This window comes from Sinohyriopsis cumingii, chromosome 6 (assembly GCF_028554795.1).
Source record: "Sinohyriopsis cumingii isolate HCF-2022 chromosome 6, ASM2855479v2, whole genome shotgun sequence".
In the NCBI taxonomy this organism is placed as follows: domain Eukaryota; kingdom Metazoa; phylum Mollusca; class Bivalvia; order Unionida; family Unionidae; genus Sinohyriopsis; species Sinohyriopsis cumingii.
Window position 1 is genome coordinate 162,711,594 of NC_142966.1, and position 21,114 is coordinate 162,732,707.

At 35.3% G+C, this 21,114-nt stretch overlaps 1 protein-coding gene across 1 annotated transcript; it reads left to right on the top strand.

Moving 5' to 3' along the window:
- Nucleotides 1-18,554: 18,554 nt before the first annotated feature.
- LOC149798432 (C-type lectin lectoxin-Phi1-like) lies at nt 18,555-21,079 on the top strand. The gene is made up of 3 exons (XM_089963624.1): nt 18,555-19,080; nt 19,671-19,853; nt 20,703-21,079. Exons 1-3 carry the CDS (start codon nt 18,777-18,779, stop codon nt 20,918-20,920), a joined length of 705 nt encoding a protein of 234 aa, XP_089819750.1. The 5' UTR covers nt 18,555-18,776; the 3' UTR covers nt 20,921-21,079.
- The last annotated feature ends 35 nt before the right edge of the window (nt 21,080-21,114 follow it).

Sequence of the window (21,114 nt, forward strand, 5' to 3'; positions counted from 1 at the left end):
GTCTTCCTTTTCACGAGGTTATCCGTTACTATACCTATCTGTCCGTTTTATTTCTGCTAGTATAATAGTGAATACACTTTGTATTTCAATCAATACTATATCTCTAAATTTAAAACTTGATTAAAATTTAATATATTTCCATTTTCGTGTAATGTTATTATGCTAATTGCAAACTATACGTGAAGTAATATATTATAAATAATTCTTCGCCTATATGCTAACTGCAAACTACCTTATTATGTATAATTTCTTCGCCTTGGCACAGTTGCGCTCTAATATTCAGTACATTTGTATTTGTGTGTAAGCGTTTTAGCAGTATATATATATATATATATATATATATATATATATATATATATATATATATATATATATATATATATATATATATATATATATATGAGTGTGTATGCGTGCGTACGGGTGACCTGTTATATCAAGCATGGGTGAAGATAGGGATATACGTGTTACTTGTATATTTTAGCATGTAAATATTGAATAAAGTTGATTTTTTTTAAAAAAAGAAAAAAAGACTCCATACATTTCAATGTGCGCTTGCAAATCGTGTTCGCGACAAACAGACTACCTTACGGAGCTGTCTCTGCCCAATTTTATTATGTGCAATAACAATTGCGTTATATTGCAATACAACATACATCCATCTCGCTCTCAAATGACAAATGGCTGCAAATATTAATAATCTCATCTAAAATTGCAATGGGGTCCGCATGAATAATTGTAGCAAATTCTATAAGATTGATGGCTTCATTAAATCCATCAAAATGGATATTTTACTCCATATTAATAATATTTCCTTATGCAAGGAAAATTGACTGCGTTATAATGTTTGGAGAGTTTTAGTACAAACATATCTTATGGTACTAAATTGTAACAACCGCAAATTTCTCACCCTAAATTTCACTCCCAGTTTAATGTTGGGTTAATTTATTTACACCTTATATCGTATTTTAAATATATATGCTGCAAATTCAGATTCTGAAAGAATGTTTTAATACTTTATACCCCTATTTATCAGAGTAACATAAAATCATTCTAGCGTTGGATCTCAATTGTGGCACAAACTCAAACATCGAGAGAATATGTATTTTCGATGAATACATGGACGTAACAATGAAAAGTTGAAAATCATAAGATCTCATTTTCCTCCAACTGATGCCTTGCGACAAATATTGTCTGAAAGAATAAACAAATCTTTCGTTTTAGATACGCAAATTGTCCATTTTTATGAAAGAAATCGTGAAGCGATTTTTCTATATTTGGCTTGTAATTCATTAATATTTTTGGTAATAGGACATTGTAAATGTAACAATTCATTTCTTAAACATATTTCCTTGCGAACCCTCATCACAGAATTGTGCGAGAGAAAATTTCGTTTCCACGATTAACTTTGATATTTTGAGACCAACTAAAATCTAAATATAGAGCTAGACAAATATCACATAATGCCGTGCTTTCTGACAAACAATATGGCCGTAGACGGCCGAGTGATTTAAAGCCCTCGCTTTTACCGATCACTGCCATCTCCACTCTGTCAGCATGGGTTCGAGTCTCGGTCTCCGCTAACGGGGATATGTGGAAAAATCTTGTCAGTAGCATCCCGTGGGTCACTGGTTCCTAGATTCGCCAATGTTCGCCTCCACTGCTCATACTGACCACCATGTATCGCCTATCATCAGCCGAAAAATGGCTTTAAATAAAAAACAACAGCATCAGAAAGTAAGCACCATTTACCTCTTGCATATTGTATATACAAAACACCAAACAATACCTTTTCTTTTGAAGAAAAAGTGTATATTTTGTGCACGAGTAAATATGTTAGTAACGAGAGGTACATATCTGACCAAAACATCTGAACTATATTACATTCCCAAATTAGAGGTCATATAAGACCACCTTTCTTGTAGACAGTTCGTGCCTTTGTATGTGAAAGAGAAAATTTGTTGCCAGTCATCATCTTCTATTTGATCAAATTATATGTGCCACTTGCCGCTTGAGGTAGGAAGTTCCCCATTTCTGATGATTTTCTTGTTAATACTTTTGCAACTGTTTTTGCCGGCTAAGTACTTTCGAGCACGTAAACTAACCTGTGAGCTTTTTTGTTTGTCTGATTATAAACTTTTTTCTGATTCTAAATTTTCTCTGATAGTCAGTTATGCTCTGAATAAGCCTCAGTAGATTCGATTAATTGCTTGAATGATTTTTTTAAAAAAAACTTAAAAAATGATTCATACTAAACCAATGACTACCATCATCAATTAAGTTTTTAATTCTTCTAAGTCCATGTTAAAGCCAATTCTTATATGATAAACACTAGATTTGCTATATATTCTAATAATGTCATTGTGTCATATTGGCAATTCAAAACAATCAAAATGCGTTATCAGCTGAAAAAATATTTTCAAAATTAGACCATCGCTAAAAACATGACTCCAAAAGGCTTTACGTAAATATTTTATTTAGGGAGCCATTCCCAAACAAGCGGAATTAGTACGTTGTGTATAGCTGTAACTTTTGTTGTAAATTTTACTCACGATCTTAAGTTGTAGTAATTATCTATAGCTAAAAACTTAAGAGTGACAAAACTGCGTAGGATCTATAAATAGCTATCATCAAATTGCTAATAATAGTAATAGTAGTGAATATGTTGACAAGTTTGGGGTAATTTTGCATAGGCTGGTATGGTCGGGTGTGATTTGAAGAAGTAAGTTACTTCCTTTTGGATGGATTAGGGTCATGAGGGTTCTTTTCGATGTGGTATAGTTGCAAATTGTCACTTAAGAGTTGTAGCAAAGTGTGTTTCCACCTCTTACCCTTGTATATATGAACACAAAGCTGGACAATTTTAATCAGATTTATTTCTTATATTCTTGTTGTAACATCAGCTCGGACTATTTTATATTGTATATAGCTACTATTTGTGAATAAACATTTTTTTAAAATATTCATTGCAACTACAAAATATTATTCTGTGATTATTGTTTATTATTTAAAGGAGTTCTGAACAATGCCATTTTGGATGCATCAGGACTGTTGGCAGAGCTGTACATTCGAGGATTCGAAACACATTCGGAAGACTCGAATTTCTTGGATATAAAACTAATTATTGTAGGACTATTTTGGATACAATTCATAATACTGTAAGTTCTTCTAACATTTTTGGTTTAGGAGTTTGATAATCAAATTATTTAAGTTGTACAAAACGTTTTGATTTAGCTTACTTACTTTATGACAATAGAGTTGTAACAAGTGATATTTTGGCAAGAATCACCTAAGATTATTTTCCATTATGTGAGAAGTAATTGTTAGTCCTCCAATTCACATGATCTTTAATACTTCAACAAATGCTAAAATATATATCATGTTCCAACCTTCCATACTGCCAGCATTCACTACAAATTTTCTTCTAATTTTATCGAGTTAATATTTTAGAAGATACTAAACTATTAATAACCGCGATTATACCAAATGGTATGAGGGATTTTTAGACAAATAGTTTAATGTTTGCTACTTCTTTAATTTTATTTTCATAAATTTATTTGTGCCATTTTATCTAGTTTAGTTGATAACTCTACACCTGATAATGTAAAATCACACTCTTTCCAATTTATTGTATAATTCTGACATACCCTTTACTTCCAACCAGATAACATTAGTTGTATCAATATTGACGCTAGGTCTAGACAATTTAGAGCAACAAAATAAGAGATCATGGGAAGACTTCAATAGTCTTCTCCTCCCCTCTAGAACCACTAAGTGGTCAGAGTGTCCGCATCGAAAGCGGAAGGTTGCGGGTTCGAAAATCTGGCCTAATCATACCAAAGACTGATAAAAGGTACTAGCAACTTGCTTTCTTGGCACTCAGCATTAAGAAGCTAGTGTTAGGACTTTTGGGCCTGACATCAGGATAATATGACTTGGTGGTACACGATGCTAGATGTCTGTGGCATGATGCTTCGGTGCTAGGCATCACTAAAAACTGCCAAATGCAGACGTCGAAGCGATATGGCTCAAATTGTTAAATATAGTCAACAAAAATCCAATCCAAATATCCTCTTTCCATCTAGAGTAATAAGATGCCAATTGCATATTGAGATCAAAAATGATCTTTTATGTATTTGCATTATTGTAATATTAGGATTTCCTGTTACCATGTGTGCCTATACTTCTGGCAAATACATATTGCGATTAGGCTCTCCTTGCCTCTATCCACTTTGTATGTGAATCCAATTAGAAATATATCTATTTACTATAACATGATTTGATATTATTATAAAAATAGATATCCATTTCATAACAGAATCTCCAAACTTAAGAAAGGTACATTGTTCCTAATGGAGGAACAAGCTACCGAATCAAAGGTCATCTCAAAGTAAATGGATAGCAATAAAAATGTGTCTTGTGTTTTTTCAGTACAAAACATTAAATCACACAAGATTCTGATCGTTTTCCCAATATATCTGCTTTAATAAAACCAGTCTGATCCTTATTTAAATTTTGATTTAAGGTTTTCTTTAATTATTAACTATTCAAGGTGAGGATATTTTATGTGCAATATGCAGCAATCAAATTGTTGTCCAGTCTGTAGGATACCTCATTGGTGAAAAAAAGTATGTATCTATTTCTGTATTGATGATAGTTTCCTATTCTGAACACATAAGTTATGAATATGACAAGGAAAATACATACATCTTTCCAACGAACATAAAATCCTCAGTAGTAAAACCATCTGAACCTGGACTTAAGGCTTCCTTACAAGATATGGGAGTTGTTATTTGAGCCAAATGGTGGTGGATGAGCCACTTGGTGGCTATTGGATAAATTCTGTGATAAAGTGGTCCATAGGCTTAACATGGGAATGGGTTTATGGGACAGAAGAGTTTATCGTGCAAAAAGGATTTAAGAAACAAATGGTTTATGGTGCAAAATGGCTTATAAGGCAGAAGGTTCTATTGTGCAGAAAGGTGTTTAGTACCAGAAGTGTTGGCGGGGACAAACGAGAAGGGTAATGTAACATTTTGGGGTAAAATATAAACATATACTATCCAGCAGCTACAACTGATGACTATCCAATAACTCATATATACAGTCTTGCAGACTTTTTTATAACAGGAAATCTTGGGTATACCACGTATGCAATCCAACACCCGATTTTTGTGACGTCACGACAACAAACTATTAGGGTAAATAGGAACGGGATGAATGCCCGCTTTAGTCTCCACACAGACTAAACTTGGAAGGTCAGACTGAAACACTCCACGTGCAAGATTGAAAACATCCTTCCGATTCAGCAACACAAACGTGAAGAGGGACATCACCCAGATCTATAGAGAGGAGAATGGTAACATATAAGAAAGTGACATGTAATGTTTATTCTCTTATTCTGAGGCATTATATGACAAAGATTAATGAATATTAGATTACCTTTTATGCGTTTATTGAGACAACGATAAATTCTATGTGAGAAATAGTCACTGGCAATTATATATTTCATTCAAATATTTCTAAAAATAATTTGTGTCAGTATCTATTGTATACTGATTGCAGTAATATGTCCTTTACATCTCAAAATAAAGAGTTGTCATGTTTTGCTGCACACGCAATAAGGCCACAATGATGCACAAGTTCCCTAAACGATGACAGAAATGAGCACCCCAAAAGTCTGTTATATCAATTTAGAGAAAATAGGTCAAACACTGTTACATTTTTCTCCCCTAAACTCATGTTTGTGCGCTGCAATAACAGTGAAAAGTGCGGAATACTGTGGTTAAACTCGAGTTATTCTGACACTGTAACGAAGAGAGTCTGATTTTAATGTGTTGTTGTTTTCAGCTTCGGAATCCTGTAGATCCAATGCTGGAAATTGTTTCGTGACATCCTGCAGCGTCATAATTCTAAGATATATGATATCCACAAGCACAATTAAACTCAACATTTATACTGACCCACTGAAGACGAATCTTTCAACTTTTTAAAAAAGTTATGCTTGTCAAAAGTACAAAACTAAAGTAAACTTTCTTGTGAATGCTGATATACTTTTGAGGTATCCTACATCGGGAAATGATGACATTATGAATCCATCTAAATCAGTGTGTAAGAAACTAAAGTGGTACTGTGTGTGTTTTTGCATCAGAGATAATAGAAATTGAGAGAGAAAGGGAGAGAGAGAGAGAAAGAGAAAGAGAGAAAGAATCGTATATTCATCCTATACAAAAATATGACTTTCAAATACACATATTCCATTTTGTCAAATGCACCTCTTTTGTAAAATATCAAATGAGTGAATTATAGACACAGCCAGCTACAATTCTTCTTTCGAAATCGTAGATGTAAAGTTCTCACAAAATATTACATCCAAACATTCCGTGATGCATTAAGCAATAAGACTGCAGTTTCCATTGATAACAAATTGTACTATTGTTTGTGACTTAATTTACTTTTTTTACAAAGCGACTAGTGGTTAGGCGCAGGGCAACACAATTTATATTTTCACAGTGTGAATAACAACTGAAGCCGATTCGATGTTAATGCGGTAGAAAATATTGATCAGCCAATGAAGACACTTACAATCAATGATGCATTGTTTAGTTCTATGGCAGACTGGTAACAAAATGCCCATTCTTCAGCTTTTTCATTGCAGGGCTGAAGGCCTAGTGCGAATTAAAAGTCATGTATCATGTATTGCATGCTGTATCATTTTTCTTGGACCACTAAATACTGAACTGTAACATTATTTGATCGCGTCCTGAAACTGACCAACATGTTTGCACTTAGACATTTTGAAATACAGTCATAATGGTAGAGACTGATAAGAGCTGCATCAGGTTTTTGTCCTCAAACTAATGAATTTGGAGGTTTGCATGAAGTGAATTTTTATTGTAAATTTGCAAATATGCGTGTCTTGGAAAATGGAAAACATCGGAAAGAATTTTTCCCGTGAAACATGTTTAGTTGAGAGTCTGTGTAAGTTTCAAAACTCAAGTCTTATAGCTTTCTGTTGCTTGTAAACATATTGACTTTGAAAAATGTTAAGTATAACAAATCATTATCACAAACAGAAGTAGAGATAGGTGAGTGACACTTATTGTTTGGATAATTCCAGCAAACTTTGTGGCACAGCTGTTCTGTCTTGTATTACATCGAAGACACTTGACAGTTTATATTCTTATATACTTTTAACCGGTGTTTAAAGTCACAGATTGCTTTAGCTTACAAATAAGAAAATGCAATGACAGCTCACAAACATACCAACCAACAATCAAACAAACTATCAAAAAAACCTTGTCGCCTGATTGAATTGTGCGCGTCTGTGAGAGTGTGAGGGTTTATCCAAAGTTATAAAACTAAGGGCAAAGAGCAAAGTGTAGCAAATTATTTTGTTCCTGGGTAGTAAATGTTATTTCCTAATTGCTTATGCCTCATAAGTATAGAAAATGGTTATTATGTCCCACAAACGTCGTTTTTGTGACCAGGATAGTAATATTTTTAAATGTACCTGTTTTCCAGAACATTCCAGATAAATTCAGTGCTGGTAAACTTGGAGTAACTTCTAGAACTTTCTAGAACTTTACAGTAATATAAATAGTATTATAAAATAAAGGGGACTTAGGCCCGCCAGTTCAGTTTATTTCCAGCTGCAAAGTGAATACATATCTGCATTTGTCTGAGTTGGCATTAAGAAGCTGCAAGCATCCGGCTGACGCAATTTGCTGTCTCTGCGGCCAATTTATTAAGACGAGCGAAATATTCTCCGTGGAAGCGTATGGTAAGATATGTGAGGTCTACAAGGCATATTTCGGCATGCAAGTCGTGGATCAAGACAAACCATGGGTACCTCATTTCACCTGCGAGCACATCGAAGAAACTCTGAAAGGTAAGAGGGACAATTGTTGCTTGGAATTTTATGTTATAAAATTTATTGAATTTTTTAAAATTGTAAACGTTTTTAATTTTAAAATGTTTTACAATTTTCAATGTTATTGAGAAAATATATCACTTATGAAAAATGTTGCGAACATCTCGTACACATTAGTGATGAGTGAAATAAAAAACATTTATAAGATGTTACAGAGGGGAAAAGAGTAACAAAATTCGCTATCCCAAGAATTTGACGGGAACCCACTAACCATTCAAGCAACTGATACTTCTGCATGGTGGACCCTTCCAAACGTCGGACTGACAATAATGCACTTATTATCACGAGGACCTGGTTGAGACTCTGATGAAGAACTACGGCACAATGGGCTGCAGAATGCGTCTCAAAGTATATATCGTTGTGTCCTTGTGTCTCATCTTGGTAAATTCAAAAAGAACATAGGAGGAGCAAGGCAAGCGCCTCCACCAGAATATATAGAATCTATGTTGGGTTTTGAGCCGAGACAAGGAAATCCCAGTCAAGGGTTTATATTATTTGTCTCCCCACGAGGCTTGGCCTCGTGGGGAGACATATAATTTAAACCCGCGACTGGGATTTCCTTGTCTCGGCCCAAACCCCAACGTAGATTATTTTTCTCACCCAATATTTTCCTTTAAAGTAAAAAGAATTATGTACTAGTGTTCACGTCCAATGTTTACATGCGGCACATTAATATCAATATGTTAATGAGGGCTGTGGTGTTACCGTTGCGTCCGAAGTACGCAATATATACGAGTGAGCAAAGAAAAATAACAACATAAAACGTAGCATAATAATGAGGTATTATCATATTTAATATATGGATGTTATATGAAATTGACAATAAATAATTAATATTTGTTACAAGAAACTGTTTTATTTTCATCAGTTCCAATTTTGAAAGTTATATTGGAAAACAATAAAACGATATTGGCTACTCAGCTCTACTGTAGTTATACTTAGTACAAGCTCTAACGAAGAGTAACATCTTTCTTTAGATTATTCATGGGTAATTAGAGATCTATGTCACTATCGTATATAACTATTCTTTTCTTTGGAAGAGGTGAAACTGTATGTGACATGCTTGTGTTGTCCTTAATATTGATTGTAAAATTACCTCTGCGTATAATAGACCCTCCAAAAACCGACTCTAGCGGATAACCATGTGCTAAATTTTCAAGTTCTCAGATGCTTTGAAGATTTAATTTTCTGTCTTGGAAATATGGCAAGTGCTACAGTGAAATGTGCTTATGGAATTATGTGCTGACGGATAAATATTCCTTCTGGTTGGTAAGTGTATTATTTGTCATTAAATAGTGTCGGTATACTTTTGATTCAACCGGGGCATAATGAAGATGCTTAACAAAATTAGAAAAAAGCATGTTTTATATAACACTTTTCTGGCTGTTACTAAGTTTTCCGTAGATATGAGAGTTGGGAGGCTATGAAGTGTATAGGTCTATAGTCTATATGCATGGAGCAGTGTTTTCTATTATATTTTCATTTCACACAGCATTGAGAATTTTATCCTATCTGTAGCACAATCATTTTCAGGTCAGCGTCATTAAATGTAGATAACAGTATATACTTTGTTTCACATGAAGTATTTAAAACTAGTTAGTTAGCTTTAGCTACATTTAATGACGCTGATTTAAAATTGTAACTGAGCTAAGACTGCATATAGGATAAAATTGACCATGCTCTGTGGAACGAACAAGCATAATACCAAAATGCTTTACATCGTATGCGTTTGTCTTTGTCTCTCTCGAAATGTTTTTGTATGGTGTATTCTCAGACATGGATTTAACTTAAGTTACTATGTTTTTGTTACATATTTTTGTTGCTGTTGTTGTAGTACAACTACGTCAGGTACAGCAGAAGACAACAAGAGTTTCTTCTATAAAAGACAACAAGAGTTTCTTCTATAAAAGTAGTTCTGAGCGCGTGGACACCTTAACTGAAACGACTGGTCTGAGATGACTAGACTGAGACAGGAAAAGGAAGGTTAGCAAAATAAGTAGATTTCTCTGTTGCATGGGTGAGAAATACTGGACTTTGAACGCCGCTATCAAGAACAGTATAACGAGAACATAATGGGAGACTACATTTGGGGCTGATTCGTGAAAGTGATTTACAGTATAATCGTAAATCTTGAAAAACTACTCATTTCTAAATCTTTTGTGGTCATTTTTGTTTCTTCTGACTTTTTGTGAACGAAACGGCACAAATTAGCCCGGTTTCTCATTAAAAATATAACTGTCCTGGTCACAAAATCAAAGTTTGTGGCGAATAATAGCCTTTTTATACTTTTTAGGCATAAGCAAATACGATATGATACCTAGTACCCAGAAACAAAATGTGTTACATAGTGGAGTCATTTATCTTTTCTACTGAGGATATTCTCTTTCTAGAAATTACGATGAAAATTTCACCACACATTATTAAAGACTCTTTTTTTTCATTCTCTGTTTGTCTCTCCTTTTGAATTCATAACTGGCAAGAGTTCTTCTGTTTCTTTTCGTGATCTTGGATTTCTTGACTAGAATAGGGTTTTCATCCACTAAAGGCATCGTCTCTTCCTCCTCTTGCTTACTGTATTTATTTTCTGTTTTCTTAGGTATTCCTTTCTCTTGACAATGATAATACGTATATTCAACATTGATTCTCTTTTCTAATATCGTTCCTTTGTTTTAACATTTTCAGCATTCTGTAGCCCAATTATTTTTGTCCTGGCAGATACATATATATATATATATATATATATATATATATATATATATATATATATATATATATATATATATATATATATAGTTAATCAAAGTTTTGAGGCACTTATCTTCACCATTCCTTTAACATGTTGATTGTTTGATCGAGCGGATCAGGCAAAACCGAATTTTTCAAACGTGTAATAGAGCACCAAAAAACCCGTTTGATTTGATCGCCTACAAAAATGCACCGTGTGGTATTACAAACAGATACAATCGTCTCACACTCTATTTCAAGAATGTCAAACAAGATCCATTGTGTTTGTTGAAGGCTTTCCTTGCAATAACGATGGCATCGTGTCTGAATGGATTCAAACACGACTGCTCATCTTCGATGAGACGTTAGGAGAGGAAGAAGATGTTAAACTTTGGTTTACGCGCGAAGGATATCATAGTAATGCCAGTATCATTTAAATTACACAAACGTTTTTGCAACAAAGTAAATCACATCGTACTATATCATGTACCATATCATGTTCAAGTGTTAGCTAAACAGTGGGGAACTCATTGGGTGAATTTTGTGTACGACGATGCCACTCAAACACCTAATGAATATTTAATCGACGATTTAAAACCCACCTTTCATGAGTACTTGAGATTTAATACTAAATATTTCACCACTGATGCAAAGAATTATGGTCGATTATTAACACGTCTACTTCGGCGTTAAATTGTCAACACTTTTTTTCTGTCCATCATCCTATCTCCCAGCCAAATAAATCCATGCGCTATACGGCATCAGTCTCAAACCAATACACATTTCCGTGTCCATGTGATAGAAACCAGTATCAAATAAGCCTTACGATGTTTTACTTTGACAGCGCGTCACTTACTTCAAAGCATCATCCACATGCATTATGAAACTAAACAACTGGCAGATCCGACCAAAAACAAATCGTTATACATAACTCGGGTATTTCAGTTCTCTAGGCGGTGTCATCATTCGTTCTCTCTTAAAATAGGATCGTTATCCCAAATTACTACCCAGAAAAAGTCCTCTTCCGAAATACCTTACAATAATATGAGGAGCGCCACGGCTAGTGCACACCCGCAGAAAATGAAACCCCCCAAGAAGTAAATACCTCCTACCAGAAAGAGAGGCAACCGTACTCCCGAAAGTCACGTCCCTCTGTGACAGTGTCGGCTAAGCCTCATCTACATCGTCGAGTGATGCTCATCATGAAATTGATAAGATGTTCCTACAATCATAGAGACGAATTCCAGTATAAGACAATCGCGGACAGACGAATCTCGTCAGTGTCTTTTGTTCCTGAAAGAAAAAGATAGAAGTTCACACAACCACTCTCCCAGCACGTCACCTAAAAAGGAAAAAACAAGGAACTGTCCTTTCATTTAGCCAAACTTTGGGATGTGTTGTTGGTACTAACGAAACCCAGTCCACCGATGTGAAATCAAATCGTTCAAACAGGCTCTAAAGAAGGCATCGCTACTGTGTCTGAATGTTGTTTGAATAGTTGGAAAGGAGGGATACCTTTGTCCATGCTGCAGTCAGAAAGGTTCGGAAAACATTGGAACAATCTTGGCATAAAATTAGAAGAAAAATACTAAACAAACGGAAAAGCTGCTGGTTCAACGTGGAGGATTTCTACCAATGTTGATTTCAAAACCCAGCCACACAAAGTGACCAAGACAGAACAAGCCACATGGATGCGATAAAAAGAAGAGGACACACGAGAATTATTTCAAACTTCGTAGGCTCCCGTCCTCACTCCGATTGCACCCGCGTCTTTGTTTCCTAACTCTCCAACGAGAAGAAACAAAAGCTTGGGACAAGAAGATGATGTTGACTCTTTCTTCATCAGAAGCAAAAACGAAATAAGGGAAGACAGACGTGAAAAGGAAAGCAAGACAAAACTGACTCTTTTACAACTACCACCTTCGGCACCTATTCCTGTGGCTTTTCGGAAAAGCCAATATATCTCCAAAGCACAAAAAACGAAGAGTAGCATCGGTGAACAGTGGGTAACTGATTGAAGCAAACCCTCATGGATAGTCTTTAGTTAGCATTTACTACGATGCTGCCCATGCTTTGTGTTACGGAGGTGTTCAAATATCATATTGTACTGCCAAAACTAAACTTTAAAGTGTACGCTTACCCCATGTACGGCGATGGTTACAAGATCATACGACGTACACGTTACACAAACCCATTCGACAAATGTTTCAAGAAGTCTAACCAAAGTGGAGGGCATAGATCATCAATAACAAGTCTATTTAGCAGATGTCTATAATTTGGCAACGTATACTAGTGGTTACAAATAATTTTTTTGTCGTCGACGTCGTCTCTAAAGTATGTATGTATGTATGTATGTATGTATGTATGTATGTATGCATGTATGTATGTATGCATGTATGTATGTATGTATGCATGCATGCATGCATGCATGCATGCATGTATGTATGTATGTATGTATGTATGTATGTATGTATGTATGTATGAAAGCATGTATGTATGTATGTATGTATGTATGTATGTGTGTATGTATCTATGTCTCATATTTACAATTTTGTGGAGGCCTCTTGTGGCCGAGTGGTTTAAAGAGCTCGCTTTTAAAGATCCCTACCTTTACAGATTTATCTGCGTGGGTACGAATCTCGGGCTCTGCCAATATAGGTATTTGAGAAGGCTGCCATTAGCGTCCCGTGGGTCTGAGGCTGTTACTGTTGTTTTCGTTGTTTCTTCGTACATCAGTTGTTATTGTATTTTTAGAGTTCATTGTCAATTCTGAGCACACGATACATCGAACATCCAGGGCCTCTCCTCCACCAATTATATTTGCCAGAAATATACGCTGAGAAATATGCACTCAAGTAAAAGAAGAACAACAGCAACAATAAACATGATACATGACTTTCCTTTTTCAATATATATATATATATATATATATATATATATATATATATATATATATATATATATATATATGAGCCTACTCATGAGAAAACATGCGCTCTGACAAAATTTCGACACTTACTTATTTGCATTTCACGACAGAGTAACGTTATGAAGCCTCAAGGATATAAATTTGGCACCAGAAGTATCAACATTTTATCTACGGGTCTGAGCGATAGTGAGTACCTTATCTATAGGGCAAAATGAAGTGTGGGTCTGAGCGATAGTGAGTACCTTATCTATAGGGCAAAATGAATTGTGGGTCTGAGCGATAGTGAGTACCTTATCTATAGGGCAAAATGAAGTGTGTATGTATATAGTGTTTTGAAACCTCAAGGATATCAATTTGGCACCAGAAGTGTCAGCATTTTATCTACGAGCTTGATCGATAATGCGTACCTTATCTATAGTGCAAAATCATGATGTAAAGGCGCCGTTGTACAAACTATAACGTAATAGTTGAAATGCTGGCATAAACAGATCCATCTGCAATTTCTCATTATAAAAAAAAAATTATAAAAAATGATGTTTAGTTATTAAATAATGACATTTTAGTTAACTGTGTTCAATATTTATAATACAAATTTTGTTGTCAACACATATCGTTTAACTGTGTTATGGATAGAATATTGGAGTTTTGACATATTCTGCCTTGAAACGAATTTATTCTCCAATTAACATATAAAATAAGGTCCAAAATATATATGGCGATTCCAAAATTATATTTCATTATTATAAAAAGAAAATTATGCTAAAGAATAGCATTAAGCTCCTGCCACCTTTGAGGGTCTTGGACATGCGATGTCCTGATAGCAGGGGCTGACAAATCCTGTCAGTATGAATCAAATACTCTTGACGATGTCTACTCAGTCCAGCACTAAGCAGCAGGATGTTACGTTTGTCGATCTCAATCATCTGTCCCGAGACCTTCGTAATATTATTTGGGTCTCCTCCTGATCAGAGGCTTTCTTCACAAACACTACGTTCGGTGCCTAAGCAACTTGATGCATTCTGCACACACACACACACACACACACACACACACAGAGAGAAAGAGAACAGGACTACGTACTAATGTCACATTTCATTCCCAGATATTTTCATCTTTCCGTAAGAAAAATTAAAGCAATAAACTGAACAGACATTTGCATGACAGCGTAGGAAAATAATAATAATCTCTCGCTTGAATAAGTAACCAGTTTTAGTATCCTTCATTGTGAATAATCTCAATAGTTTTATAATGAATACACGGCATTATGATACGCTGTATTAATGTACAGGTATGACATAAAATTTGGTAAACGGAGTACCATATGGTTCAAAAAGGTACCAAGAACTGGGCAAAATATCCCTTCCTGTTTTTTTACTGTTAGGTATTATCTCCCTCAGTTCGAATATAAAATACTTCTTTCTCTCATCCTTAGAATGCCCCTCACGTTGAAGATGTGGTCATAAATTGTATATTGATTCTGACTGGCAACACAATTATCTCCGCAACATAAACCCTTTCTGATGAATTTCCCACTATGATTTTACTGACCTCGGTTACATTTTTGTCAATATATTAGTCGTCAGATTCATTAGTAATGACTTCCTCCTCACTCTTGGATTGTTTTCCATGGGGTTTATATTTTCCACATTATGACGAAATCGTTTTTTATATCCCTATAGGTTAATCGTATTTTATGAGACACCAACATCGTCTGATACTAACAATGTAGAATGAGCTGTAGATGCAAGAACCATTCCAAAGTGTTCCACAAATATATCTTCCATGACACATTATGATGCTGAACACAACTTACATTTACTACATAAAATGTTTCAAAAAATAATTTGTTTTAAAGAAGATATAAGATCTCCGTGCAGTTATTGGTTCTTTCACTTTATTTGAATATGAGGCCGTGGACATTTTCCCCAAAGATCAGACAAAGTATTGTTAATGTAAACAGCCTGATAACTACTTCTCATTAAATAAAAAAGATAATACCAATTGGCATACTATACGATACATGAACATGCCCACTAAAATACCCTTTGAAACAAACAAGCAAATCGTTTGTAATCAAAGATCATGAAATAGTTTGAATTGCATTAAAAAATTACTTCGGTTTATTTAGTAAAATTACACTGAAATTACGTTTCTCAGTTTCTTCATATGTTCCTAATTAATTATTTGCAAGTTTAAATGGATTTGCTGGGCCCCGAGTGGCCCAGTGGTCTAAAGCGTTCACCATTACGGATCACTGCTATATCATCTCTGTCTGCGTAGATACGGGTCTCGAATTCTGCCAATGTCGGTACGATAGAAAGCTTGCTAGTAGCTTCTCGTGGGTTGGTGGTTCTTTCCGGGGCTTTCCCGGGTCCCTCCTAGGCCATTTATTCTGGCCGCCAAATATATCCTATCTTGTGCTGAAAATGGCGTTAAATCCTACAACAACAACAATGGACTTATGCCAGCTCTTATTGAATAAAATTATTGATTATGACATCAGATCTAAACATGTTAATTGTATCATCATCTATTGTTTTAAAATGTCAATTTTCATAAACATTAGTTTTCGTATTAGGAATCAGGAAATTTAGTGGGATATAAAAGGCAATTGGATTCGAAACGGGTTCACACGGATGGCCATCTAAAATTAAGAAAATATTATGTGGGAAAATATGAATGAGTATATCTGAGCACTACTACACGACATTGGCTATGCTGGATTAATCCGAATAAACTAGCTTATATTTTTCCATACAAATGCAGAAATATTTTAGTATATACTCATTTTCAGTTTCTACCTAAAGTGTGTGTGTGTGTGATTTTGATTTTTAACATAGCTTTAACAATTTGTCAGTGATATCGCTACGATGTCTGCAGTGTGAATGTGTTTATAATGATATTTGGCACTGGGGCATCACGCCGCAGACACGTATCATGATGTCCCACCAGTCACATTATCCTGACACCAGGTCGATCAGTCCTAACACTAACCGCTTAATGCTGAGCGCCAAGCGAGGCAGGTGTTAGTACCATTTTTGTAAGTCTTTGGTATGCCTCGACCGGGGATCGAACCCACCACTTCCCTCATACGAGGCGGACACTCTAACCACTAGGAAACCAGAGCAGTCTCTGCCTAAGGCTTAACAATAAAGAGAATACACTACACGATATAAAAGTATTTGATTTTATACTGTATTCCAAGAACAAACAAAAAAATACACAACCGCAGAGTCATCAATACGCGGTAACAACAGTGATGCGCGCATAGCACCGACCAGCGCCATTTGAACTTTAATCGCGCTCTCGAAGTTAGTTTAAATAAATCTCGTTTTGGTCCACTTAAAATTGAAGTGTATATTTATATTGTGAATTACTGTGCATGGAACACCTTTTCCAGTTTGCTTTTAATGAATAAATTGTGTATTTCTATCGATCTAACTCTGTTCTACTTTTCTGCTTGAACTGGACTGGATTCATTAGCTGAGTCAATTCAGTTCGATGCACGTGTGACCCGCGCTGAAGCTACACTTCATTTATTTGGTTTTGAGTGTAGTAAGGAGAATGTAATTTCAGTTGGAAATGTAGTTGAAAATTACAGTACAGTTTCATAATGTGTATCAAGTGTTTGGAACAAATGTCATGGTTCATGTCATTCTGATTTGCAGATGAAAGAAAATGCATCTTGAGATGCAGAAATGTAAGTATATGTATTGCCATTATAATTACCAGTTACAAAAGACATGTATATACACTGTCACTTGCATTCTATCTGTTAAAAGGACCCAATCTATGACCTGTCTGGCTTCATTTGCTAGGCTAATATATTATCAAAAATGTTAAACGGTGGCAATTCCAAAGCAGCTGTTGTGTTACAGTCCGTTCAAATTATTTTTTGTCATCAAGGCTTATTGGCTCTGAAGCTCTTAGTTTCGAACCAAACCATTCAGTTTTTTTCTTCTACTTGTGTGTGGACCATGTAGTGCACTGGGCAGTGTCTAAACCATTCTATTTGCAAAGACTTACAAATATTTATCGCAAATAACCGTTCAACTGAACAAAATGTTATTTTCAAATACGTCGTACATTACCTTTATTTCTGACATTGCGAATATTACGATCATTCGTTTGTTTGTTTGAAAGTTTCGTTTGTGACCCAGTGAACTCGTCCATATTGTTATCTTTATCATATCTACTTTCAAACATGAAACAGCTTGTTTAGGTTTAGGTAATTTGCAACCAAATCTGATCAGCCAAAAGCTAAAACGGCTACTACAAGAGTGAACATGCTTTGCTGACAAAGTAGTTCTTAATCGTCGATACTATTTTTGTATCCACGTGTCGTGCAGTATGAAGCAGTGTAATATGGAAAACTACTGCACGACACTGACACTGTTATATTAACGGAGAAACAAAATAATATTACCACCCAATCATCAGGCAGCAAAGACTAATCGATTTGATCAGTTACAATAAATAAGTGAATAATTATATGATATACACTATTTCATTTTGTCATTGGTTTGAAATATTTATGAATACATGGGATTAACATGCTATACATTTATTGTCATCCCCAAAATCCTTCACAAATTTGCAAAATATTTCTCATGAATACAGTATAGAACACTCTTGAAAATGGCAAAACTTCCAACAAGCCACGAAGTATGAAAATGTGATGTCATCTTCTGAGTAGAGTTTTCTAGCATTTCTCGCTCAACGTCATAATGCCGTTGTTTGTATCACACACACAGAGAGAGAGAGAGAGAGAGAGAGAACAGAAACGCATCTATCCTCTGATAATACAACGAGTATTATTTTCTCTAGAAGTGCCCCGACTATGGGTCGATAAAAGACTAAGGAAGTTAAAGTAATCGGGTTTCTCACTGCCGGCACTTTGTTCGTGCAGCAGCGGGTGAACCGAACTCATTTTTCTTTAAATAGCCTAATTGTTCATATATAAACTATGAACATTCATCTTCACGTGGGTATGTCACATCTGTGTGTACTTAGTTTTGAAGAAAAATAGCGGTCATTTTCTGACTGTCGACACACATTTGGGTTTGCGTTCTAAAACCTTGCTTTTGCATCTTGGTACCTAAAACTCTGTTTCTGTACTAAAGCTAATGACTAGTAGGAATACGTGTTATTGACTAATTGATATTGCTTTGGGTTGGGAACGTCGTTAAAATGAGTATAATTACATTTATGTTACTGACCCTGCCTCTCCAGTTGTTGACGCATATCCCATATGCTAGCTCCAGCACTGACAATGCTTGCATCAATTCATACAGCAGCGTGAATATGTTGTTGGGGAATTCGTTATGTGATCGCGTCATCCAACAAGACGTAGGAAATGCCATGAAAGATGTTTGCATGGAGACGAGCAAACGTGCAGATGATATATATAAAGCTATGTCTACGAGACTTCAGACCTTGGAAAAGAGCATTGCTGACGTATTATCTAGATTATCAACTCTCAAACTGAGCACAGGTAACCATGTATTTTATTCAGTTTAAAACTAGCTGAAAATTATTGTAATGACGTTCTAAGATGCATTCGTATTTAGTAGCTTTAGTTTAGCCAATTATGTTCTATATATTCTTGGGGGGTATTGAAAAACTTGTACAAAGCTTTGAAACTCACAAGGGACGCTTATTTTAATTTTTAAAAAACGTGCAAATTCTATTAAATAATTGATAGACGGATAAGTTTGGTTTCAGGATTATTTGTTCAAAACGGATTCAAAATATATTAAGTATTATGGTCATTTACGTCTCCAGAAAGCTGCATTGTTTCAGTGAATTACTAACATTGTGAAATGGTGCTGGAACGTTAGATTCCTTGTTTAGGTTGCATTAGTTTGGGTTCAGGATACCTTTAAATTCAAAATAGAGAAAGAGCTTTCTAAAACGCCTCCGCCACAGACGAAGTATTTTTATAAACGAGCGCAATATTTAGATATCATTACTCTTTTGATTTCGTTACCTATTTATTGCAATCGAACGAACCCATGTGGACAAGGGGAGACACATAATTAGAAAACATTGGTTTCCATTGATTGATAAAACGTCCTTTTGCAGGCCTATCTACGTGTCGTACTGGGTACGAGTATTATCGGGAAGACAAGTTTTGCTACAAGTTCCACAGCGAGTGTAAAACCTGGTCTGAAGCGAGACAAATCTGCCAGCAAGAAGGTGGGGACTTGATCAGTCTCAATGCAGGCAACTTTAATTTTTTCAAAGATGTGGCACGATCGAAAGCAGGTAAAGTAATAGCATCTGCGTCTTTTCTATTTTTCTATAAAACATTTGTCATAGTCTTTATCATCTTTCTCGTCTGATGAATATAGTAATTATTCTTCGTGATTTTACTATTATTAGTAGTTGTAGCATTCTCAGTATTCAGTATTTGTGGTGTTCTTGTTGTTAATAACTTGTATGTTAAATGTGTAGCTGAAAGAGCAGGAATGTAAGCAAATGTGTACACGAGGGATTAGCTGCACATAAAATAGTATATCGTAACAGATTAAAATATGGAAAGCAAAGATTCAAACAAGAATGAAACGAAGGTATCTAGCTGAATATGGGATTCATATTTATGTATTCATGTGTACATCAGTGAGGTCGTATACTGGTTCTGTGAGCAACCTCATTTCTCGACCAATAGTTCCAGCAATGAGACATAACGATGGATAGACTTCAGTTTGTGTTAAGAAAGGTATCTGTGGTTAATCCAATAATTCTGTTAATATTGGTTTGTTTCAATGCGCTTTTTCGTGGTGGATATGTCTAGTGATAATTCGATTCATTTTATTGTCACGACACATTAACGACGTAGCAATTCAGGACAAATCCCCCGAAATGAGATTTTCCATTTCCGTACTCCATAATTGAGTACGATCTTGTAAGAGTAGCTTTCCTTAACAACTTCTGACGAAATGCATGTGCGAAGATTGAATCCTTGCATACGAAAATCGCGGTTTCATTTCTTGTCACTTTTCAAATGTCAATTAGGCTACATTTCTATATACCGTGTACTGCATGGGCAATATCGGTTACACATCTGCAATACATTGAATATACGCAATCTTTCTCTGCACCCTTGTATTTCAGGTGCTTGCAATCACGTTTGGGTTGGTACAACGGACATTTCCTCAGAAGGAAAATGGAACTGGCTGAATGGTGTAAATATAAGCTCCATTTTCTGGCAACCGCAACAACCAGACAATTGGGACAACAAGGAACATTGTGGTGACCTGAAGTCTTTCGAGTACTTACTGAACGATGAAAATTGTAATTTAACACTACATTTTCTGTGCCAGATTGCTTGAAAACGAATAAACCGTGTGATACCTTTTTTTAGAATTTTAGAAACGGGGACCAATAATAGTGGCTAAAATCAACATTAAATATTTCGTCATCTTGAATAAAATGGTTCCACTTCACGCATTTGCTTTACATAGCAGCAATGAAATAAACTGATAATAATACTCCTTGTATGTTGTATATAAAGTGGAATTTCATG